Consider the following 24,330-nt stretch of genomic DNA (forward strand, 5'->3'; position numbering starts at 1 on the left):
GCCATCCAGAGCAATCATGTCAGCTGCTACCGACAAGGCCCGCTTCTTTCTTGAGAAGTCGGTCCCTGAGCTCAAGGAGTTTGAGCGGAAGAAAATCTTCTCTAAGGTATTTGGCGCTCATGGTCATCTTCTATCTACCCACCTCAATGCGCCTAGAAAACTGACATGCCGTTTGATCTGCTTGCAGGAGGAAATCACAGCCATCATCAAGAAACGGTCCGATTTTGAGCACAAGCTGAATGCACGTGGCGCCCTGCCCGTTGACTTCGTCCGATATGCGCAATACGAGATGAACCTAGACACCCTGCGCCGGAAGAGGGTGAAGCGATTGGGAATCAGGTCGGCGGGATACACTGGGCAGAGGCGCATCTTTTTCATCCTTGACCGCGCGACTCGCAAGTTTCATGGAGATGTGGGCTTGTGGGTGCAGTACCTCGAATACGCAAAACAACAAAAAGCCTACAAAAAGGTCTCGAGCATCCTTACAGACGCCTTGCGGTTACATCCCGCCAATGTCGATTTGTGGCTATACGCTGCGCAATACGCTGTGGATGAGCATGCGGATATGACACAATCTAGAGGTTACATGCAGCGCGGATTGCGCTTTTGCAAAAGTTCGAAGAAGCTGTGGCTCCACTATGCAAAACTGGAATTGATATATATCGCCAAGTTGGTTGCTCGACAGCGAATCTTGGGTCTCGATAAGCCGATCGAAGCCCCGAAGCCAGCGGAGGAGGACAATATGGATGCCGACATGATCGCTATGCCCAAGATTACTGGAGAAGATATCAACCCCGGTGCTGGAGAGGATGGCGGTGTGGATCAAGTCGCTTTGGACAACCTTGCCAACACCCCTGCCCTGACTGGTGCCATCCCTCTCGCCATTTTCGATACGGCCATGAAGAACTTCGAAAATGACGACCGTTTCGGTCATGAATTCTACGATATGGCGGTCGAGTTCGACGACCTGCCCTGTCTGCACAAGATTCTCGGCCATGTGGTCGACGTGATGCAGCAGAGCAAGCCCAACAGCCCCCATACGCAAATCTGCTACATCAAATTCCCCACCGCCGGACTCCAGGTCACTTCGCCCGAATTCCCACGTGCGTTTAGCGCATCATTTGCCCGTATCAAGGAGTATCGGAATAACCCCAACGTCGCCAAGGAGATCATCAGCTGGCTACAGCCCCTTGAGAAGACAGAAGGCGTGGATGCGTCTCTCCAAAAGGCGATTTCTGCGACTATCCGTAACGCGGAACGCATTGTACAGGAAGCATAGAGCTTACATTTCATTTGAATCATTCATCGGCGTTTATCGGGCTTTTTCCGTCGCAAGCTTAATGGGCAATGAGAATGAGGGAAAGGTCCTCTTGGTTATTAGGTGATGAAAAGTTAGCATGTTTGTTAGTCGTCATAACTACCCCGGCGGCTGCTCTTTTTGCTGCTGTGCATTTTCTTCGACTTGATGCGGGCTTCGTTTGCAGCCTTCTTTCTGCGCTAGATCAGTCCGAGGTTCGCATGTTCCTCAAAGTGGATCCTAAATACCCAGAGGGGAAATACATACAGTTTTTGTACCTTGTCACGTTGTTCTTGCGAAGTCTCTCCGGGAATCGTGTCCTCTGCTATGCTCTTGAGGAGCTGGTGGAGCTTATCGTAGCAAGCCTCCACGTTGGCGGTCTGTCTGCGCGACTCATCCGATTGAATGACCAGAAACTGGGATTTCGCCGCGACGTATCGAGACGCTTGCAGCGGGGCATGTAGAAGTTGGGGGACGAAAGGCAGTAATGATTTGAGGGGGACTCGTAATGTGGCTTTCGAGTTCACCCTATACGAAGTAGCATTGACAGATACATGTTAGTCACCAATCAATGGGAGTGGCTGGTTCAGACCGATGGCGGCAACCGACTTGTTCACGTTTTGACCTCCAGGGCCACTAGAACGACTAAAGGAAATCTCGCAGATGTCACGCGGGATGGTGATAGCCTTTGAATTGAGCCTAGCGACCCATTCCCTAGCCGCCGTCAGGTGGTGGTCCGAATCTAGGCCCGAGGGAGTCGAGATGGCGGCGGCTCGCCTGGACGCAAAGGTTCGTGTCGCGACGGTGGGGCGGGACGAAGGGGGATAATAGCAAGCGAGGGAAACGCGGTGAAAATTACGGGGGAGAGAAAGCCGGGCATGTGCCATGATGGATTGTAATCCACGGCTTACATGATTCGCTCGCACCATGTTCGCAGCAGCAGTAGTAAGAGCAGTAGTAGCAGCAGTAGCAGTGCGCGGGGAAGGGAGGTGCCGCGCAGCTGCAGGTAGGACCGATAGGAACAGGGACATTGAATTAAGGATGGGTATGCTAACGAGTAACAAGCACGAGGATCTTCCAGAAGCCGAGCTAGAGTAAAGTAGCTTTTAGTACGGATATGACGGAGTTACTTTCACCAAGGACCCGTCAGGTAATTTAAAAAGTAGGGTGGCCGGCAGGGTCGGGCTGATGGTTCGTCAACGGGTAGGGTAGACACCAATCTCAGTAGTTAGCAGCGGTCGGCCTCGGTTGCGATTTTTAGTGAGATGGTAGCTTGATCATTAAGCAAAGATGGATGTTTAGATTCTTCAGACTAAAAGAGTACTAAGTAGGTAGATGGATAGGTTGGGTCGGTCACCGCTTGAAATTATGAACAATGGTTCCGATACCGACACGGAGGTGGCATTCCAAACAACAACAACAATAACAGACCAGTCAGTTGACTTCCAAGTGTTCCGAGCCTTTAGCCCAAGCTAGCTAGTTCCTACTAAGTTATTACTTATTAGTATTATTATGTAGTCACCACAGACGGAAGAACTCCGTCGGAGCGAGGCAACAAGGATCTGGCCCCGAAGATGGCAAGATGGCAAGATGGCATCATGGGGCCCAGGGATATTCTTAGAGGGACTTAACGTTTTTTAGTTTACTGTGTTAGTCTAGATACTCCGTAGTTAGTACAAAAGTAGTCGGGCTTGACTAATTGATACCGATGCCAACTACGGCCAGTTCCAAAAGACAAAAAAATCCAGGTGCGCCATGACCCGCCGCTAGTGTCCGATCCAGCCAGTCACACCGCCTGGCTGGACCTGCTGAAGCACTAAAGCATCCCGATCAGGCATGGCGCCGGTACTGACTTGCGCAAACTTTGACCTTTCCGTAACTTTCAAGTTACGCCGTGGAGCTCGAATCTTCTCAGTATTCTCACCACCCTTTCCTCTTTCCTCTTTCTCTTCTCCCCCTCCACCACCAGAGATTGAATCTGTGTGAAGCGCGAAAAAGCAGTCCAGCCATCCATCATCCAGCTGGTGGATAAGGCATTGTTTCTTCCCTGCTCCATTTACCATTTTAGCTCCTCCATCGCAATCTTGCGTCTGCTGATCGCTTGTCCCTCGTTCTGTTCCAATTCCTGGCAATTGTCATTGGGTATTGATGAAATAATACGCGCTCCTCCTCATCTCTCACTTCCTCATCGCCTTTCCTTGTTGTTCCGTGACTCCATCTTGCTAGAGCTTTCTATAACGGCTTGTTCCTGATCTTTCTCCCCTTTTTGCTCACCCAGCCTTGTACTATTATTTCTTTTTTCCTTTTCGGTTGTTTTCTTTTTATACTGTTCACTCCATCCATTTCTCCGTTGCGCTTATCGCTTTGTTATTTACGCGCTTTCTCCTTCCCTCCCCCGCCTCCCTTCACAAAAAAAAAATCTCACTGGCTCTTGTGTTATCCTCGGACAGGATCCAGGGGTGTGAGTGTCAGAGACTGTGTGTGTGTGGCTTGTCTTTTTATCTTCTCTCTCACCATCCGTCTCTTTACTCTTCACCCATCCACACCATCGGAAGACAAGAAAGAAAAAAAAGAAAGAAGCCCACCCCTCTCTCTTTTACTACTTCCCTCTGGGTTGCTGCTATCCCTTTTACCGCCCCGGCTCCAACGGCCCGGTTCATTTTGCAAGATAGCCCCACCTTAGCTTTGTCGATTTTCCAAAAACCCCATCTCCGTGTGGTTCTTGTCGGACCTTCTTGTGTGCTCTTGTAGATGAATCGACCTCTCCCCCCTGGTCTACATGACGCCCAGCTCCCCAGATGAAGCTCTTCACTTCCGCGGCAAGACCCTGACTCCCGAGAGCCCTCGTCCGCTACACGTCGCGGAACCTGCCAGGATCCCGGTGCTTCAGAATCAAATGGACCCTGTTTTTAACGACACGTCGACTTATGAGAAGTCCGAGGCCTTCCTTGGCAATAGTTCCCAGGCGCATCCCAATGATTTCACCTCACTTCGTGGCCAATATGCAGGGCCCGGCGAAGTGAGGGGAACTACTGGCTCCGTGCAAGTGCCGGAGCAACCACCACCGCGCCAACCACCAAACACTCAAGGTAGCTTCCACTCGGATTCGTCGCAGGTGGAGGATGGATCGATGAACAAGATTGCCCACGCACTGTCTGCTACGGCTACAACTGCCCAGGCGTCCTTTGCATCAGACCAACCCGCGCCTCCCATGGCCGGCGGTACCTCCTCCGCAGCCCAGGACGCTCCAACAGACTCTTCTCTAACCACTCTGCCTCCATCAGATCCCGCCTCCCTCCTAGCTCCTCCTCCTCCCCCCGATGTCCCTCCCTCTTCCTCCCATGCCGCTCAAGACACCCCCAGTGCGAGCGAGGTAGACCACGCAGTCGCCAGCTGGACCGCCCAGCCCGCGCCGCAAACTCGCCTAGACTCCCAGAGCAAAGCTGATGATAACACTGGTGAGGATGGTGTCGATTTTCAGAACCTCCTCGATAATTTGCCCCCTTCTTCCACTGCGCCCTCTGCCCCTGCGGTCTCAGAGACAGCGCCTTTGTCTACAGACGTTTCTGCCCTTCCCCAGGCAGGAACGGATGACGAGGCGCTCCAATCTTCCCTGGGACTTCCCCCTCGCCCCCCTCCCCAGGAGAAGCCCTCTATCCATCCCAACTACAATGCCAGTGATGACATCCGGTCATATCACCAGCTCCCCCCTAATACTTCCAATGCACAACCCTCCCCCTCCTCCACCTACACCGCCCAGCAGAGTAATTATCAGTCCAATCTGGGCCTCCCATCATTGGCTGCGGCTGGCGCACCGGGGACGTCCTCGGGTGCCAGCGCTTTGCCCCCTCCCCCCGTGCCGAGTTTCCAGCAGTCTACATCTACTACTACCTCCGAGACTCAGGACTCCCCAGGACCAGTGAATAACAGAAAGGGTGGCGGTGAACGGGTAGTGGCCCGGCAGAACAAGGGTTCCGATGAAGACACGCCATGGGGCCCCGAGGTGCAGAAGAAGTACGATGAGTTTCTGCATGACGAGAGGATCTACGTAACCGAAGGTCTTTGGGACCGGTTCCCGCCGGGGTCTAGATTGTTTGTTGGTTAGTACTACTTGCTGTGTATGAAGACAAAGGCCCAAACAGTGATCTGACCGAGGTCGCAGGTAATCTGCCCACTGAAAGAGTGACGAAGCGCGATTTATTCCACATCTTCCACAAGTTCGGGAAGTTGGCGCAGATATCCATCAAGCAGGCCTACGGGTTCATCCAGTTCCTTGACTCGTCTGCCTGTAAACAGGCTCTCGACGCTGAGCAAGGAGCTGTTGTTAGAGGACGCAAAGTCCGTAAGTATACCCACTCGACAATGGATGTCCTCGCTTGAGACTCATCCGTGTTGCACCAGATCTCGAAATCTCGAAGCCACAGAGGAGCACAAGGCCCGGGGCCGCCCCGGCAGAACCTTCTCGCGCTCCTCCACCAAGGCGCTCGAGGTCTCCAGAATTCAGCCGGAGTGGTCCTTCTGGCAGCCGCAGTGCGAGAGCCCCGGCTGATCGTTACGACCGTCCGTACGAATCGGGGCGCGTGCCATTCAGCGATTTTAGGGATGAGCCCGGTCACCGTAGACGTGACGATTATCGGCCACCCCCTCCGCCTCGCTCGCCGTCTCCTCGTGCTTTCCGCGCCAGGGACGGGTACCGGTCTCGGGATAGAACTCCAGAGCGGTACGATCGACGCGAGAGGCGGCGTTCCCGGTCGCCCTACACGAGAGATCGCAGATATCGCACCCCAAGCCCACGGGGTCGTGGGTCTTACGAGGGTGATGCAGACCTGCCCGTTCCTCGGCGAGCTCCGAGAGACGTACCGGAAGTACAAATCCTTGTGCTCGAGGAATTGGATCGGTGAGTGGTTCTTGTTTTCTTTTTGGTTGGATTTTCTATGCAATGTCTAATGCCGTGGTCAGCAACTTCATTTTCTTTGTGGAGAACTCTTTCCGTAACCGGGGTCTCCGGGTGGATGTGCTTGTCCTTGGACCCCGAATTCCCCTGAACGCAGCTGTTCAACGACAGATCCAGGAGGGCGTACTTGCCGTAGTGAGGCTTTCGCGCCCTAGTCAGTTCTCCAGGAAAATTCCCCTGCAGGTGTTTGACCGAAGCGGGGGGGCAGACAATGTTCGCTCCAACGGTGAGTCGCCATTATCCTCAGTAGGCCTGCATGAGTTGTGGTTCGCTGACAGTGTTCCTGCTAGAATACCCCGATGTCGAGCCCAGTATCGCCGCCGAGATTGTGTTCCATGCCCAGTCGATGCAGCGTGGCGCTCCTCCGGCGCCTTTCCCTCCCAACCCGGCATTTGGGGTTCCCCCGCTTCCTGCTCCGGCTGCAACAGTGCCTCCTCAGGCGCCGCTGCCTACCGTCGCCAATCAGCCCAATATTGCCAATCTGATTACCTCCCTTGACGGTCCCACACTACAATCGCTGCTGGGAGTGCTCCAGCAACGGCCGCCAGCCGTGCCAACAGCGCAGCAGCCGTTTCCTAGTGCCAGCACGCCGCATGGCGCAGCAGACCTCGCTAGCCTGCTGAACGCTGCCACTCGCCAGCCTGTTGCTGTTAACCCGCAACAGCCACTAGCTCCACCGCCCTTTCCTCTGCAAGCGCCAAATGCTCCTTTGGTATCCGACCCAAACTTGATTTCGTTACTTGCCAAGGGACTTGGAGGCCAGCAGCCTCAAAACCAGGCAGCCGTTGGTCCCCATGTGCAGAACATCATGAACCAACTGGGCAAATGGAAGCAATGATTGATGACATTCCTTGTTTTCTTTCGTCTTTTCTCTTTCCTCTCTTCCTCTTTCTCTCTGGCTTCGCAGTCGTTGGCGACATTTAAGGAGTCGGGCGTTGACTGATTGATTGATTGATTGATTGAGACTCGGATATGGAACGTTACCGCAGGTAAAGGTTATGAAGGTTCTGTTGTTGGGTTGATTTCTTGCGCACTCGATCGAATCAGCGAATACACGTTATAGGGGTGCAATGGTTCTGTTGGCTTTGAGGTATTGAATTAGACATCGGACAGCGATGTTGGGGTTCTATGCGGAGCTATTGTATCTATTTTTATCCACGGATTCTTGTGGGGTCTCAGGCATAGTGACTAGCATGGCAGACACAATGCAAGCACACGGTAATTCTAATAAGCTACAGTTCCAGCCTATAGTGGAGAGTATCTAGTAGCATGCGGTCCGGCAGTCATTAGAAGCCTGGTAAGCGTACATCAATATCGTACAGGTAGAAAGCCCTCAACGGGCGCCGCCACTTCCCCGATCACAAGCAATCACCTCAACTATTCTTTTTCCATCTTCTTTACCGAGAGTTCCACCCTTGTGCTTTTAATTCTTGAACCTGGGCGGCATCTTCCTTCTTGATCCGCTCAATTGTCTTGTCCCGGTTATACTCCATCACGCGCTTCTCCTTGAAATATTTGACCTGCCATGGGAACGTATACAATTAGTTTCAGATTCAATACTAAGTGACGAAAGTGCCATGGTCTTCTTATCTCGTGCCGCAGTGAAGCCCAGCAACAAGCGAAAACCAAAGCACAAGTAACAAAGCAAGAAACACATACCCACGCCCTCGAACAAGCTGTCTCGAACTCTGCAATCTCCTTTCCACACTTCCGGCGCGCCTCCTTGTCATCCTTAATTGCATCCAAGATATCATTGCGGTCGAGGCAGGAAAAGAACATGTCGCGGCCCTCGTAGCATCGTTGACGGGAGGTTCGATCGGGAGCTATGCGGCCACCATCGGAGGCGGTGTTGGTAGATTCGGAGGACCAGGGAAGCCAGCCCATTGTTATTGTGCGTATGTGGTTGTGTAGAGGGGGTGCGAGGAGTAGATGAGGTTTCTAGAATGTCCGGATATTCAACGACAATAATTGAGATGATGCATTGGTTGCTCCGCTCCGCCGCCGCGGACGCCGGTCATGTGGCGCTAACCCGTCCGGTCAAGTTGGCTCCAACATCGCCGAACGGCGCTCTGGATAATTATCGATCAATCAGCCCTGCAGCACCACGTCATACAACCCGAGGAATTCTGCCCTGGGATATTTTCTTTCCGGCCTGGCGTTATTCAGGAACGCGTTATTCAGACTTGACGTCTCGCAGACATCCACTCGGTTCGATAAGTTTGCGGTCAAATACACTACACAACTCCCGACCACCGCAGTTCGGGGGCCCTCCAATACACCCAACCTAAATCTAATCGCCTATACACAATAAAATAAACAGTTCATGCCCCCGCGCCGCCGGGCCCCTCGAGCGGGCTCTCGAACCGACCTTCCCCCGCTGAAGATTGTCCGGAAGATCCTCCTCCTTCAAGTCGCCTACTATGTCACCGCCACGGCTCTTATCCTCTTTACGACGGTCGTCTACGGTACTCCCTTCTCCCTCGACCTTGTCTTCAGCTGGAATGCCCTCCGCGGTGATACTACGATTGGATGGATGCTTGGCTTGGTGTGGTTGTTGACGAGTGGGATTGGGTGAGTTCTCTAGCTTGTCTTTCCACAGTACAAGGCACATTTTCTAATAAATGCACAACTAGGGCAATATTCCTCCTTCTCCTTGTCGCTCGGTCCAAGCTTATCCCTGACTTCGCTCTTACCCTACACTTCCTCCACCTCATCGCTACAACCTTGTACACGCATTCCGTGCCCGCGAATTGGCTCTGGTGGGGCCTGCAAGGTGCGAGTGCCGCGTTCATGACGTTCTTGGGCATCTGGGCCTGTCGTTGGCGGGAACTGCAGCCCATCAGTTTTGGTGGTATCGGCGGAGGTAGTAGCAATAGCGGTACATCTGCTGGGGCCTCGGGTGGTGGTGAGGCACAAAGTGGTGCTGGCGAAGAGGAGTCATTCTCACTGTCGAGGGGTAGAGGAAGGGGACGAGGCTTGCGCGATAGTAGCAGTGCCGGGGATGAGTACGAGATGGTGGAAATGAAGGGCGACGCGGCGGTATAGATTTCTCTCGTCTTCTCTGGTTTTTCTTCCCTTTTCTTTGTCATGACCTTATCACCCTTTTTATCATCTTTTTTTGACCTTGGAGTGCGTGAGACTCCCACTGGATGTGGTTATGGTCTATGTTCACGTTTGCTCCTGTTCTTTTCTCATGTATACCCTAGCTGGCTGGTACCTGCATTGGTGGCGTTGTTGGATCGATGCCAATTACTTCATTTCTCGATTTCTTCGACGTGTTGTTCTAACTTCTACTGTGTGAAATATATATTAAACTCGCTGCGGGAAGGAGTCCGCATAGATTTGAAAGACATTGGTTTTGCACTCCCTACGATCTCGGATATATATCCGGGAACGTATTACTTTAGCACCTAATCGGCCCATGACATTTTAGCAAGGACAATAGTATAAAGACGGTCAAAACAAAAAGGTTCTACAGAACTTAATTGCCTACAGTCCCTAACAGATACTAACGGCTATCAATATAAATGGCAGACCATTTTACAACAAGGTTGATTGCAGGTAACGTATTACAGGACTACAAGAAATATATCTGCATATAACTGAAAGATATAGATCCCTCAAAGAAGTGGAAAGTATAAATTGCCAATCGTGAAAGTAAGCCAGTAGCAGATCTTGCTGTTGACACCTCTAACCGGAGATAGTATCCAGTTCGTTGAAGTGTCAGCAGACTGTGCCACTTCCATCATAATGTTGCTGGTCTATTCATGCATTGGCTGCATCATCACAATTGGTATTTTGTTAAACCATAATGACCTCCACTGATTCTAGCAACATACAGTGCAGTGGTTGAATAGCTCATTCTCTTGCAACGGCAATAGGCAATGAATCCAACCCCCCATAAAACACACAAGTTGAGCATCATAGACTTCGCAGCCTCTACTAAACATGAAATACTTGATTATTATACTTTACATCCTCAAGGAAAGAATAATATACATCCGGGTACTGTCATCCGGACAAGTGCAAACACTATAAGACATGGATGGAACCATGTCCCCGGAAGGCGCACGACCCCGGCCCGGGGCACAGCTCTTATCAAGCTATCGGAGCCCCGTTCTTTCGGCGCAGTGCGCCTATCATTTTACTTGACATGCAATTCCGGGGCTGCGATAAGCCTAAAGGATAAATGCTATAGATTAGTATCTAGCGTGCCCCTCATACATTTAGTATTTATACTTTGTCCCCGCCAACTCATCCCCCCTCTCTTCCCCAGGACACTCTATTCCAGAAACTAAATCACAAACCAGAGAGAGGGTACTCTACTACTTACTAGTCACCATGTCCGCTACCATCACCCAAACCACCACTAACCCCGTCCCCGTCGTCGTAGCGGCCGACAACAACAGCTCCACCAGCAAAGCCCACATCGAAGATGCCGCCAACGACAAGGAGTTCCAATCTGTTGCACGGGGAAACCGTGCGGGAACGCTCAAGCTACGGGGTATCCCGACCTTTAGTGATCCTGTGGCTAAGCGGCAGTGGATGAAGGAGCATATGGCTGCTGCGTTTCGGTTCTTTGGTAAGAAAGGATACGGGGAGGGTGTGTCGGGTCATATTTCTATGAGAGGTGAGTGATCATTCCTAGTATCACAATGCAATTGCAGAAGTTCGGCTCGACAAGTATTGATGGGATGTGCTACAGACCCTATCCTCAAGGATCACTTCTGGATGAACCCCTTCGCCAAGCACTTCTCCACCATCAAAGCATCGGATCTTGTCCTTGTTGATGCAGAGGGTTATGTCACTGAGGGTGGTGCTCAGCTGCCCATCAACGAGGCCGGATTCATGATCCACTCTGAAATTCACAAGGCCCGGCCAGATGTTATTGCTGCGGCGCATACGCATTCGATTCATGGGAAAACGTGGAGTGCGTTTGGAAAGCCGATTGAGATGCTTACCCAGGGTTAGTAGATTCATTTTGACACTAGCTGCTTGAGAGGGATTGTCTGATTTGGTATCTATAGATGCATGCAACCTCTACGGAAAGGTCGGTGTCTACGAAGACCACGGCGGTATTGCCCTTGCGCAGGAGGAGGGTGAGCAGATTGCCCGTGCCCTAGGAAAGGATAATATTGCTTGCATTTTGCAGAACCATGGGTGAGTTGGATACATCTTATGACACTAGACACATCATGTACTCACGAAGGAAAACAGTCTTCTCACCGTGGGCCGAACTGTCGACGAGGCGGCTTTCCTCTACTTTAGCTTAGACAATGCCTGCCACACGCAGTTGCTGGCTGAAGCAGCGGCTGCGAACGGTGTTCCGAAGAGAATCATCTCGAATGAGGTGGCGAAGTATACTGCTGATGTTGCGCAGAACCATGTGAGTTACTCTTCTGTAGAATCTGTAGTGGATGGATGGATGGCTGACGATATACAGCACAACTTCTACACTGAATTCCAGCCGGAGTACGAGCTCATTGTTGAAGAGACCAATGGAAGAGTTCTGCAATAAGGAACCGGTGTCTGCTAGCAAAAGTGTCCATAATATGCATTCTACATTTTCATTGCAATGTCTGCAGCCTTGAAGATAAAACAACCCTATTGCAGAAGGTCTAACATAGAGCCTCCTACAACAGCACACGTTTCCTCGTGCCACTTTAATCTAATAGATGTGATCGATTATCAAGGGACATTATAAAAAGGAAGAAAAAAGAAAAAAGACAAACCTCACTGCTTGAGAAGTGTGGAAAAAGCAAAAAGATATGACAAGAGTGGGATTCGAACCCACGCCATCTTACGATGATCAGGAAGCTGTGAAGCTGGGTATTAAGGTGGACCTTAACCTGACGCCTTGGACCAACTCGGCCATCTTGCCTTGATTGATGAATAGGGCTGCTATTTAATGCTATATATTCCTAGAGATCCGACACAACAATAACGGAAGTTGTTATATGGCCATAAGTGTGCCTGAAATATCGCTTACATGCAGTGATTGACTCGTGTGTTATAGGTGGGTCTACTATGGGTCTAAGGAGAAAATACAACTAAGATTGATAAAAGTTTATCGACCACTTTGGGGACACAGAACCTTATCAAGTGTATGTTGGCAGAACGCGAGTCAGTAGATGTAGATATGGAATGTGGTAGGAGAATACTATTCAAGAGACGATGATACTGCCATTATCGGATATATAATCAACCAATGTGAATGCAGTGTGTTGTAAACCATGTCAGATATAGACTGACCTGGCAGGATGTGCTTGGGAAATATACACCGTCTTATGCTAGCTGACTAATGCACTAGGCGACACATGGCATCCCGAACAACAACTGCTGCTGCTTGTCTTCACGAGCATTTGAGCTGAACGATGGCTAGCTGGATCAGCATCCCCCATTCTATCCTCTATATCACATGGGAGTCTCTGCCACATTAAGCTTTGATTGTCCTGCGGTCAAGCGGCCACCTGGGGTAAACAACACGGCTGGCCTGTAATCCATCTGCTTTGTTCGATACGGTGATACCCAAGCCTCTCTTATTTTGAGTTTCAGTTCCATATTCTCCAATTTCGCTGCTTCTTTCTTTCCTCCCAATCTTTTCTTACCTGTTTACTTCCCTGATTGTCTTCCAATCAAACGCCACAAGCCATGGCGGACGGTGAACCCTCATACATAGACTACGAGGCCTTCCTAGACCCGGAATTCTCACCCGCCTCGTTTGCCAATTCCTTGGTTGTAGCCACCAACAATGCAACAGACACACCGCTGGACCTTTCAACCCCGCTTTCACGGGTGTTATTCGATCTTCAGGAGATCGACACCCACATCCATGCGCTGACCACTAAGTCTGCCCTCCCCCTACTGACGCACACGCGCGACCAGACCGCCGCAGCGGGCCGTATCCTCAAAGAAGCCGAAGAGCAGATCGCTTCGGTAACGCAGGGATATGAGCGGCTGGAAAGGGAAGTTCTCCGCAAATGGGAAGCTGCCGATGAGGCCAGGGTGGCTGCAGAGAAGTCGTTGGCTACTGTACGACTCGCACGAGCGGTTGCACGCTGCCTTTCGCTAGGCCGACAGCTGGAGAGCCAGCTTGCAGAGATCGGGGGTCTTGATGCCACAGCCCCTGCAAAGGATGACTACCGGACGCTGGAACGGGCCGCCTCCACGATTGTGAGTCTACGTCGAATGTTCTCTGAGACGGCAGTAGGCGAGGAGGGCCATGGACTAGACCGTGTCAAAGTCATCCGAACGCTGCGCAGTGAGCTTGTCATTCCCGCCGAGAACATGGTCAAGACGAGAGCACAGCAAGCCATCGGTCGATTCACCATGTCGACCATTGCAAGTGCAGGCTCTGGCTCCCAGTCACAAATGAGCTACAAACAGGCGCGCGATGCCAGAGCACGCCTCGTTTCTGCCGTCAACATCTTGTATCTCTTATCGCCGGTCCCCAAAAATATCACCTCCGCAGCAAGCTTCCAACCAGACTTGCTCCTCTCAACCCTGCAAGGATACATGCAAACGGCCATTTCCTCGTCCCTGAGTAACCTCACTCGGGCGCTCACCATGTTGCCCACTCTCGAGCGCACACTCTCCGACCTGTCTGCACGCTGCCAGGATGTCTTTGCCCTGGAAGCTATTCTCAGCAACCTGCGTCCACCCTCGCATCCACTCTTCCCCCCAGCAGCACCTGCTGCAGCTGCAGCTGCTGGCACCCGCAACGGGGAACAGCCGGAACCACAGGTCCAAGCCAGTGGCAAGAATAATTTGCTGCAACCATTGCTGAATGCTCTTGACACGTCTTCCCTCCCATCCTACTTCTGGCGATCACTCGCATCGTACCTCGCGGCTCGTGTGCAGGAAATCGTCAACCGCGGCGGCGTGTCCGCCCGGACATTGCGCTCCAATCGGGACCGTATCAAGAAGGAAGTCAAGGACTGCGTTCTGCGGGGCTCGCAGCTTCCCACGTCAATCCTGGGGACTGAGAAGCGACTTGGGGTTGACTCGGGATTGGAGAGGAGCTGGGAACGGGAAGCAGCTGTTATGGTCAGTTCTATTGCCAGTGTACTAGATAGACAGGCATGATGGGGGAGAGTATGAGGATGTGCAGTATGTATTATAATGATAAATAGCTACCAACTAAATACAATAACGCCATAATATATCCTACCACAAACCATCAAACACATGCATGCGCAGTGAGTAAGTTAGTTATTTCAGGCACACAGTCAAAGCAAGCAAGCAAGCAAGAAAGAGTAAGTAGTACAACAGACCCATTTCCCATGTGAAATATGTAATAGACACAGTACATGTCTATCAGGTACACACCGACCACATACACATACATACATACATGCATACTTACATACATGCATCATCATCATGATCATCAGCTGACACCAATCCACCTGCGCCCCATCTCCCCATCCCCTCCTCCCCTGGCTTGCCTTATCCTTCCACATCTCCAAACAAAAATAAAATAGTAAGCATGAAAGTGGTAGGTACTAGTAAGTAGTATTACTCAACTGTGCAACCATAACATCTCTGAACCAATCATGGGGGTTTGACTTCGCCTCACATTTTACTTTTCTTTCCCTCTTGTTTTGTTTTTCTTTTCTTACTACTACTAAGCAAGCATACGTATGCTTCGATTGTTTCAAATATTAGTATTATTGATAGGCTACGTAAGTTATCGGAGGTTATCTTGTTCATGTTTAGGGTTTCTTCTTGATACTTTTACTACTATAATAGTTTTAGAATGGATTTGCTTTTTGTTTTTTTGACACTACGTAAGTGTGTAATGTATGTTGTGTCTGTGCCTAGATACGATACGCACTGGCTTGTGGGTTACCGAAAGAGTAATGCGTAGTGGGTGGTACAGTAGGATTGTTGGTTGGCTGGGTTGATGTATGATGATGTGAGTCATACATGTTACTTAGCAACTTACTTGGTAGTCTACAGGTAACTAGGTAAAGTATTAGGTTAGGTTTGGGTTTGGGTTTCGATTTAGTTTCTTAATCTGTCAGTTAGTTACTACAGAGTAGTGTGTATACCTAATAATATAGACGATATCTATGGCTGAAGATATATATTCTTCGGCGGAAAGGGATTGATTAAGGACGGATGGAAGGAAAGTACTGTTTAGTAGATACTTACTCGCGCTATGATAAATGTTGTTCCATTAGTGTGCTGCAGTGTGTGTAGAGAGGAAGTGTTTTGCCGCCGGAGAAAGAGAGAGAGAGAGAGACAATCACATAATGTAAGACGTCAGCATTCTGGATCCAGGACCCGCTGTGATCTGATGGTCTTATACGTAAGCGTTTAGGTGGATGAGTTGTTGCTGATGGGATTCCTAATTTTCTCTATTGTCTTTTATTCTTACTTGTTTTATTGTATATATTTATCAAGTGGTTAGGGTGTTGTTTACCTACTACTATTTATACGGAGAAGATGGTATATGTTCAATGAACTACATTAAAGTACTAGGTAGTAGTAGTAGATACCCCAACAATACCTTACCAGGTACACCCCTCTCTTGCAACGCAGGTACCTGCTTTGTACTCCATCTCTCAGCGGGTAGTACAAGCAGACTAAGGAAAAAACGAAACCACTACTAGTTTAGTCCTGTCAGCCAGTCAGCTAGGCCAGATAGCACACACACCACATACATCCGTGCACGCGCCCTTCTTCTTCCCTTTCTCTATTCTCCCCTCTTCTCATTAGCTCCGGGGACATCCCACTTAGACTACTCAGTTACTGTACTTATCATAACCCCGCTTTCCCATTGATAAGAACCCGACGGCAAGGAGGGGAAGGGCAAAAAAGGGAAAGGAAATAATAATAGATAGATTAGAGGCGAGGGATGCACTGGCAGTTCCCGTCATCACCGATATCGATGTTTCAGATACAACAGGGATGGGACAGACCCGTGTCACCTGTCATCAATCATCATCATTGATTGAACCTGTCTTACGGGATCCCCTCACACCCGCTTTTATCCCTCTTCAGCATTTACTACAACCATCTTCTCCTCTTGTCTCCCTCCCGCTCCCCCTTGATGGACACTGTAGCCACTAAAGATGATCTTGGCACAAAAGGGGGAAACTAAACCTGATTGACTCTCTTTTTTGCCCCTCAGTGGCGCGCGCGTGTGCCGGTGGGCTTATCAGGTTTTGGAAATGAGGGGCAAACAACCAGTGCAAATGATGGAGGAAAGATGGTGGTGGTGCAATGATGAATGGGCCTGCTGGTCGGGGAGGCGTGGTACCTTTACCTGTGCGTTCGCCCGTGCTCCTGTGCCTTACCTGCTCTTGCACCTGTTCATTGGTGGATTACTAGACTGGCAGTGCCACGTCGATCACCCAGACCGGATCTCTGCAGTGCTAGAGGGGGGAACTAACTTACCCGCCCTTTTTTACGAGACGAGCGTTTCCACCCCCTCCTCCCTTTCGACCCTGGGAATGATGGCGAGATCGGACTTGGTTTGAGGTTGCTGGTTTTTACGATCCTGCTGGGAGTTGAAGGTCTGGGGGACCGGACTGATTCATCTAGAGCTTGGTGCCGCTACCTTCCGAGTGGAAGTTAGGTTAATCCAGGATCGGGCAACTGACGGGTTGCTTCATACTGACATATGACATATGTCGTTGTATAGCACGGCTAACATTGAATAGCCTGTTGAGCGTACGGGTTTCCAAAACAGCTGGATATTGGCTGCCAATCTGGGCTAGAGAGAAGGGTACACAGTAGTAAAACCCCCACGATCCCATCAATAAGGCCAATGCGGGACACTAATGCATTGTTCACATCGTTACTCACACGGTAAAGTAACTTTTGCGAGGCTCGCAGGCCTATACTCCGACGTCCTATAAGCACGGTGCTCCGCCTACTTGGGTTATCTCTTCCATGCTCAGGCTAAGTAGCCCCGCGCATGGGGATTCCAGGGAAAGCTGCTGTCAATCGGCGCGCTTTTGACTCCAATTTCCATACTGGGGAGCACATCATCACTCTAACATGTGGCGTTAGCTGTCCGCGTGCACCCCCAGATGGACTCCTCTTTGTCCCGCATCAACCAGAGGTCATAGACGCGATGAAGAAGCTTCCATCGACTCCCGTGCCGTTTGCAGGTGCTAGAGAGGCTGGCGAGGAGATGCGTGCAGACACCTGAGTGCCCTACTTTGACTTTGCTCCAGGTTTTCCCCAGAGTCTAAATGAATTGTATTACTATTGTCCACCGGGGTCTTGAGTTCAAGAAGGAACCTTATCAATGTCCTGAACGCGGCCATGATGGAGCCTGCTGGGGGGTTAATGCTGCGCTCTTCGTTAATCAGGAACAAGCTTTCAGCCAGTTAGTTCAGGCCTGACGTATATCACTGCTATTAACATCGACATTGTCATGACGATACTGCTAATCTTCCTTGGTGGGGATTATGAAACGGAGTGAGCGTCTCAAATAGAGTGTGCCGTTGAATGTGAGATGACACTGAGATGTCGAGCCATCTACTCAGTAGTATACCGGCGAGGACATGAATTTGTGACGAGGCCGATGTAAGGTACTGCAGCGTTCGGCCCGGAGAATTCCACCTCAAACTGCAGGTGTGGAAGCCCCGGAACCCATTGTGCGACATTCCGTTCGTATTCCACGCTGAATCCTGCTGTCCTGGGCCGTTTGATAATCCAGTCAGGCGTTGGCCGGCTTACGCAGTCGTCGCACCCTGTGCCTCCCCTCTCCTGCAGCATTGCAGCCTAGATCTCACAATATACCGTCCACACTGAAAGAAAGGTGGACCTTCATGTACCTTTAATCCGTTTAGTCTATACGGAGTCTAGTTTGGCAGGCAGGCAGGCAGGCAGGCAGTCAGTCAGTCAGTCAGTCACAGTGTGTGTATCTAGGCAATTAGTCAACTTTTCCCCATCTCAACTATTCTTTCCCTCTTCTCCCCCTCTCGAACCCCCGGATTGCCCGGTAACGCCGCTCTGTGCCACGCCACGAGACATGGCACACACTCTGCACCGCAACATTTGGCTCAGGCCCTTTTCCTTTTCCCCTCCAAACTCACGAACGGATGTCTGGGTGGTGGATAGACCAAAGGCGAAGAAGAGAAGAGCAGATCTGGGCTGGGGGTTTTGTCACCGGTCAAACTTACCAGACAAAGGGGCGAGGGAGCATTGAGTGGTTAACGTCACCGAGAGTCGCCGCCCGTGGGCCATCCGCGGAGGATTTCTGGTCAGCACCTGGACTCAGCCGGGCAAGAACGATTCATGAATCATCAAACAGTAATCCGTCCAGTTGACGGGCAGCCCTGGCACCGGGAAAAAGTAGCCGATCGGTCCCCCCCTCTGCGGTGCCCCACTGGCTGCAGTGCCTGGTGCCTCACCACTCACCACTCTTTTTCTTGGACGGGCCTCCTCCGTTATATGAACTGTCCAAGAAGGACCCTTGATCCAGACGACCATGGCACCGCTCCAGACAGACCTGGGCCGAGAACTTCTTTTGGGGCCAATTTAGCCAGCCTTACCGAGAAACAACCTCGAAGAAGCCCATTCATCCGAATTAGTTCTGGGTTCTCGAGGGAAAGGTGATCAAACCCTTGGGAAGGGTCTTCGCAAGCCAGCCCATCTTGTTGCCCGCTTCCTTCTCTGGCGATTGCTAAGCGCTGGGTTCCTGATACGGGGTTCATACCGGCGCGTACGAGCGGTATTGATTCGGTGTGCCCATCCTCTCTCATTTTCTGTCTTCCTTAGGATACTGGATACCTCCAATCTCGCCATATCGGTGTATCAGGTACTTTGCCTCGTAGATATTATCGTATCTCTCTTTTCTTGTCTCTTTTCTCTGCGATGTGTCGGGAAGGGATAAAACCGGGGTTGCCGACCGATGACCACTCGATGAAACAGAATCCTACAGTCCAACTTCCCATCGTTCAGGCAAATCCAAGGCTCCAACCCTCGGCGAGACTGGCTCATGAATTCATCCAACTGGAGTATCTCCACCGGTCTTGCGATCGATGATTCGTGTCCATCGGTCCGGACCAAGTCGTCAGTACCTGGGGCTAAAAGAGTTTACCTATCAACCTTCACTCTCAACCCCCCGGTGAGTTCATTATTCGCCCGAACTCAATAGAGGACAAATCCGCATCGTCACCGTCATGTTGATCAAACTGTAAACTCAGGCGCTATCCGTTCCTCTCCAACGATCGTACGTAGCATTGCGGCGGTGACTGGCCAAGTCGCCGCTCTCTATCTAAGTACCCTGTACCCCCGACCGAAGGTACTCAGCCTTGTAGTCTGAATAGATGGTGGTTTTTTTACCCTTTCTTTTTTGTAGGGTAAATTTGTCTGGTACCCAAAGGGGGAAAAAGAGAAGGAAAATATTAAGTAAAATAAGGATTCTTACTCTTTCTGGATGAGTATTCGACTTTATACTTACCACTACCACTACCGCTACCACTATCTACCACCATTACTACTTAGTACTCTTATTCTCTCTCCACCGGTTTTCCCCCCTCCTCTTGACGCCTGTTTCGTCTCTTTCTGACCTTCTCCCTCTCTCTTCATCTTTCTCCCTTCTCACCTCCTCTTTCTTCTCTTTCTACCACCATCTACTATCTATTCACTACTACATTACTCTTCCTCTTTGTGCCCACTCGTTTCGCCGTCCGCTGCCGAATCGACCGTTGTTTCCGATAAGCCTCCAGTTGCTTCTCCATCTCCTCCTGAAGTGTTTCTGGCTGGGGTCCTGACGCCCGGCACTATCGTCGTCACCATTCACCTGTTTGGGGTGGGTGGGTTGCCGTCATCTTCACCCTGGTTACAGGCTACACACTACTAGTACTACTACTACTTGTATGGACTCTCACCCTTCCCTTCCCTCCAATCTAAAGTTTGGGATCCATCAGCCTCCTCTTCCTCTCTTGTTGTTCTTTTTCTTCGCCTACTTACTTGACTTTCCCGTCTCACCCTCTGACCATCCATCCCTCTTCCCTTTCCATTCTTTCCCATCCTTCCTTTCCCTTCCTTTCCAACAAATCCCCCTCCCCCTCCCCTCATCCTTCCCATCCATCACCGCCCCTCGTGGCCCTGGTGCCTGTACATCATCGCTTACTAGTGCCCAGCCTAGCTTGGACCTGGTTGGTTTCGTCCCTATACTATTTATATGATTCATACAATTTTTGATTTTTTGTGGCAATCCATATCACATTTTAGTTTCTGATTTCGGTTGTTGTTGTTTTTCTTTCTTTTTTTTTCATCCTGTTCTATTTTCATTTGACTTCTCCGTTTATTGTTTCCGTTGCGCATGCCTGGTTTCTCCCCGGACGATCCGTAAACCAGGGGCCCGATCGGTTCGCGATACACCTATTTTTATTGCCATTAGTTCAGGTCTTGGCTGGGTCGGTGTCCTGACTGTCATACCCACAACCAGGACTCGACGTCGGCGGGAAACTCGATCGAGTCCGCCAAATCTCTCCAAACAACAACCACCGCTGACCACCTCCAACTACCACGTCCTCATCCTCCGTCGCCGCCGCCGCCTCTTTTCCTATTAGTGATCACCGATACACCTGCCTTAAACCTCACCTCCCTCCCTTCTCCGTCATCGTATCCTTCTGCCCGTTCAGTCCACCAGTCTTATCTGTCGGTCGATCAACCAGCTGTCCCTACCTCCTCTCGGCCAGGTCGATCTGTGAGCGATGCGTCCTCACACCTAATGGTCGTGCCCTTCCATCTATCGTGTACAACCTGGCTACCCTTGCTTCGCCATCTTCGTCGGGCATTCGGCTAAACAGGTCATCGCCATTTGTCTCCAACATTCCTCACTTTTCAACCCCTCGCTCGGATTTCAAAACACCTTGAGTTACCTCCCCTCCTTCGTAAGTTTTCCAAAATTCTTTTTTTTTTTTCTCCCCCTCCTCGTTCGCCCGATACCAGAAACCACAAAGATCCCCCCTCACTACTCCCTTGCTGGTAATGTTTACGCCTTCTTTGAGGTGGTAAAATTTATTCACACAACGGAAATTATGTTTAAACACGATGGTTCATTTGCTTACATTGCTGCGCACATTTATCCAGTAGTCAGCATCGTGCGATCGACACCGCGTTTTTGACATCTTGAAACCTCCATCTTTCACCCTTGAAACGGCTCGAGCTCGCATTCCGTCGATCGCTCGCCTGCCCGGTTTTCGGAACAGTACATAGACTACTCGGTGGAGTCGAGGGCTGCCCTCGCTGTCAATATGTCTTCATTTTTACCTGTGAATAATATTTCATCGCCGCCAGACCGCGTCATGGAGGAGGCGACAACATCTTCCACACCTCGCCCTCACGCCAAGCCCGGCGCGGCGCCCCAAGATACGACATCGTCCATGGTCGCTGCCCACGACGAGAGCACGCCTCGGAACATAAATAGCATCGAAGACTCACATCACCATGCCGACTCCCAGGGGAGTGCATCGCTGACCTCAGAGGATGCTATACACGGTGAGTCGGATGAAGGATCTGAACATGAAGCGGAAAATAAGGGTGGCGCTCCACCTTCGAAAAAGAAGAAGGGTCAACGATTCTATTGCACAGACTTCCCGCCGTGTAACTTGAGTTTTACAAGAAGTGAACATCTCGCTCGACATATCCGCAAACATACCGGAGAACGTCCCTTTCAGTGTCACTGTTCGCGTCGCTTTTCCCGTCTCGATAATCTGCGACAGCATGCTCAGACGGTGCACGTCAACGAGGAAATCCCTGGAGACTCTCTTGCAGCCACTGGAACACGATTCCAGCGCCAGATCCGGACAGACCGTGTACGACCCCAAGGTCGAGCTAGAGCAGGAACCGCAGGCAGTCAGGGCACCCATAGCAGAGGTCACAGTCGAAACCTCTCTGCCTCCAGCATTACGTCGACTGCGTCCACCTTCAGTCAGCCCCAGGAGCTTCGTCGCCGACCTCCACCCTTGATGATGGCGAATGATAGGGCGCGTCTGATGGAGCCGATGGACGCCCCTAGCACGCCACCAGCCCGCGGAATACCCGGTCCAACAGCCGGCGGATCTCCCTACACGCCGTCTCACCACATCTTCTCAGCGGGCGGCAACGGCAGCCCGCACGTGGCTTCCCCCATCTCTACGGCATCACAGGCCTCGGGCTTCTGGGAAGGCAAAACTGCCGCCCGCCGTCTCTCCGTTCCTACGGGTGCGAACCCGTTCGCATCGCAACACGTCAATGCCTACCCGCCGAACTACGTTCCGACGCAAGCGTATGCTCCTCATGGAGGCGTCTATGCGAGCCCTGTCAGCTCGTCCTACTCACTCTCCCGCGACGAAACAAACCACGGTGCTACCGACGCTGATCTCCGGAGAAGGACTTGGCATCCTTCGACTTGGTCTACGGTCCCTCGGCCTGCTACAAGCGGTCTTAGCAACTACCAGACGCCAGAAGTGTTTAAGCCATCTTTTGGCGCCAATGGATCAACAGAGCAGCCACCGCGGCTGCCTGGAATTGAGAGCTTTGATAAGGTGGTGGCTCAAAGGCCCTTGACACCGCCCGTTCGGCGGTCGAGTCCGATGCAAATCGACAACCCCAACAAGCCTCCTCCGAATTATAACCTTGCCGGGGGCTACAACTACACACAGCCGGCTAAACGACCGGCGCCGCCAATCTCTGGCCCTGGTCACCGACGGGGCCATGTCTCTTGGGACATGTCATTGCACACGAACCTCACTGGCCTGCACATCAGAGACAAGCCTCCACAGCGGGACGCATCGAACTGGAGCCAGCAGACCATTGCAGAGATTCACAATGTGGGAGCTCGCCCCTCGTCTTCGTACCAACCACAGTTCCACGATTATCGAGGACATGGGCATGCTCCTTCCTACAGCAATGCTACCTCGAGCTCTCAGGCCACGCGAACTTCGCCTGAGGACTCCAGTAGCAGTGAAGGGGTACATACTCCCTCAACGGCGTCCCTGGAATACCATCCCGCCATTGTGCACAACAATGGCTATGTGGAGCCGCACCACCCCCCGTTTTCATCCGATACTTCTCATGCAGTACGCACCCGTTACCCGGAGTATCGCTGAGGGCCAAATCACTGATTGAACTGCAGGCCTGTCCCCCGCTTCCCCCACAGACTGATAGCTATCACGGCAAACATGATCCACGGTCCGAATTCCTACCCCACACCGCCCGAGAGCCTGGAATGGGTCGGCTGGAGGCACTGGTTGCCGTTGCCACGAGTGAGAACAAAAGCGCAGCGAAGCTGTTCCTGTGAAGAAGTCTTGGTGTGAACATGTTGGATGTCCTCTGCGAGCAGGGGGTTTGAGTGGTTTCAATTCCGAAGTCGATCTTTCTCGGTTTTCCCGCCATTTCCTCTTTTGTTTCGAGCCGGAGTTGTATAGTACGGGGCGCCCGGTCTTTTTCTTTCTGGGGGATCCTCTACATTTTCTTTGTTCTTGATATAACTGCGGATTGCTAGATACTTTAGCCTCTCGTTACTCGGAGCTGCACACCACCGCTCGGCTGCGGGAATCTTTATGATGTGATGACTGACGAATAATGCATCAGTGGGTTGGATCGATATATGGGCTTCTCTGACAATTGCTGTGTCTTCGTTCGGGTGTTTTCTTTTCTTTTTGTCGTTTGGTTTTCTTGTCCGGTTGCATGTTTTGGCGTTCTCAACACCTCCGGTCTGCTGTCCATAGTGCATGAAGATACCCCCCGGCCTTGATCTCGAGCTCAGCTACGAGGTTATGGAAGGAGTTTCCTACTCTGGTCGTGGTGTGGCTTCGATTGTGTGTTCGGCTTCTGTCTATATCTATCCATTGCGCTCTCCTTATGGTGTCCAAGTGTGGCCCTCTGTGTATTTCATTATATGTGTCTTTTTTTTTCTGCGACAGTGAGGATTCAATTAGCAACCAGCTGCGGGTAAAGTGATAAATGTCAGAGAATCAATTCCATTCCAATTGTACCTTGTAACTGGTGGGTAACTACTACATAGTCAACATGAAGTAGATAACAGCCCCATCATGACGTGTTTGATTTACACCAGCCCACTCCAGCAACTTCTACCCCATGTACTTCGTTAGTACATGTG

The 24,330-nt window shown here is 51.1% G+C and overlaps 8 protein-coding genes and 1 non-coding gene across 9 annotated transcripts; 6 read left to right on the forward strand and 3 right to left on the reverse strand.

Annotated features, from left to right (window-relative positions):
- Positions 1 to 16: 16 nt before the first annotated feature.
- AtWU_09609 (snoRNA-binding rRNA-processing protein UTP6) lies at positions 17 to 1,279 on the forward strand (the record flags this gene model as incomplete). The annotated part of the gene is made up of 2 exons (XM_035504715.1): positions 17 to 106; positions 188 to 1,279. The coding sequence occupies 2 exons, from the start codon at positions 17 to 19 to the stop codon at positions 1,277 to 1,279; spliced, it is 1,182 nt and encodes a 393-aa protein (XP_035360608.1).
- Positions 1,280 to 1,404: 125 nt separating this feature from the next.
- AtWU_09610 (peptidyl-tRNA hydrolase domain protein) lies at positions 1,405 to 2,328 on the reverse strand (the record flags this gene model as incomplete). Its single annotated transcript, XM_035504716.1, has 3 exons — positions 1,405 to 1,492; positions 1,565 to 1,825; positions 1,907 to 2,328. The coding sequence occupies 3 exons, from the start codon at positions 2,326 to 2,328 to the stop codon at positions 1,405 to 1,407; spliced, it is 771 nt and encodes a 256-aa protein (XP_035360609.1).
- A 1,748-nt stretch (positions 2,329 to 4,076) lies between these two features.
- AtWU_09611 (putative RNA-binding protein (Nab3)) lies at positions 4,077 to 7,089 on the forward strand (the record flags this gene model as incomplete). The annotated part of the gene is made up of 5 exons (XM_035504717.1): positions 4,077 to 5,397; positions 5,460 to 5,639; positions 5,699 to 6,194; positions 6,257 to 6,477; positions 6,542 to 7,089. The coding sequence occupies 5 exons, from the start codon at positions 4,077 to 4,079 to the stop codon at positions 7,087 to 7,089; spliced, it is 2,766 nt and encodes a 921-aa protein (XP_035360610.1).
- A 559-nt stretch (positions 7,090 to 7,648) lies between these two features.
- Positions 7,649 to 8,135, reverse strand: AtWU_09612 (cytochrome c oxidase subunit 6B family protein; the record flags this gene model as incomplete). Its single annotated transcript, XM_035504718.1, has 2 exons — positions 7,649 to 7,771; positions 7,911 to 8,135. The coding sequence occupies 2 exons, from the start codon at positions 8,133 to 8,135 to the stop codon at positions 7,649 to 7,651; spliced, it is 348 nt and encodes a 115-aa protein (XP_035360611.1).
- Positions 8,136 to 8,574: 439 nt separating this feature from the next.
- Positions 8,575 to 9,296, forward strand: AtWU_09613 (protein SYS1; the record flags this gene model as incomplete). The annotated part of the gene is made up of 2 exons (XM_035504719.1): positions 8,575 to 8,822; positions 8,885 to 9,296. 2 exons carry the CDS (start codon positions 8,575 to 8,577, stop codon positions 9,294 to 9,296), a joined length of 660 nt encoding a protein of 219 aa, XP_035360612.1.
- A 1,296-nt stretch (positions 9,297 to 10,592) lies between these two features.
- AtWU_09614 (class II aldolase/adducin domain protein) lies at positions 10,593 to 11,769 on the forward strand (the record flags this gene model as incomplete). Its single annotated transcript, XM_035504720.1, has 5 exons — positions 10,593 to 10,881; positions 10,957 to 11,217; positions 11,279 to 11,411; positions 11,469 to 11,637; positions 11,695 to 11,769. 5 exons carry the CDS (start codon positions 10,593 to 10,595, stop codon positions 11,767 to 11,769), a joined length of 927 nt encoding a protein of 308 aa, XP_035360613.1.
- A 251-nt stretch (positions 11,770 to 12,020) lies between these two features.
- On the reverse strand, positions 12,021 to 12,132 carry AtWU_t238. Its single transcript has 2 exons — positions 12,094 to 12,132; positions 12,021 to 12,066 (listed from the first exon to the last, which is right to left on the reverse strand). It is a non-coding gene; the product is annotated as a tRNA-Leu (tRNA).
- A 770-nt stretch (positions 12,133 to 12,902) lies between these two features.
- AtWU_09615 (Golgi transport complex subunit COG5) lies at positions 12,903 to 14,336 on the forward strand (the record flags this gene model as incomplete). Its single annotated transcript, XM_035504721.1, has 1 exon — positions 12,903 to 14,336. The coding sequence occupies one exon, from the start codon at positions 12,903 to 12,905 to the stop codon at positions 14,334 to 14,336; it is 1,434 nt and encodes a 477-aa protein (XP_035360614.1).
- A 7,145-nt stretch (positions 14,337 to 21,481) lies between these two features.
- On the forward strand, positions 21,482 to 23,508 carry AtWU_09616 (C2H2 transcription factor; the record flags this gene model as incomplete). Its single annotated transcript, XM_035504722.1, has 2 exons — positions 21,482 to 23,287; positions 23,344 to 23,508. 2 exons carry the CDS (start codon positions 21,482 to 21,484, stop codon positions 23,506 to 23,508), a joined length of 1,971 nt encoding a protein of 656 aa, XP_035360615.1.
- Positions 23,509 to 24,330: the final 822 nt, after the last annotated feature.

Source organism: Aspergillus tubingensis (assembly GCF_013340325.1).
Source record: "Aspergillus tubingensis WU-2223L DNA, scaffold_11, whole genome shotgun sequence".
Lineage (NCBI taxonomy): Eukaryota > Fungi > Ascomycota > Eurotiomycetes > Eurotiales > Aspergillaceae > Aspergillus > Aspergillus tubingensis.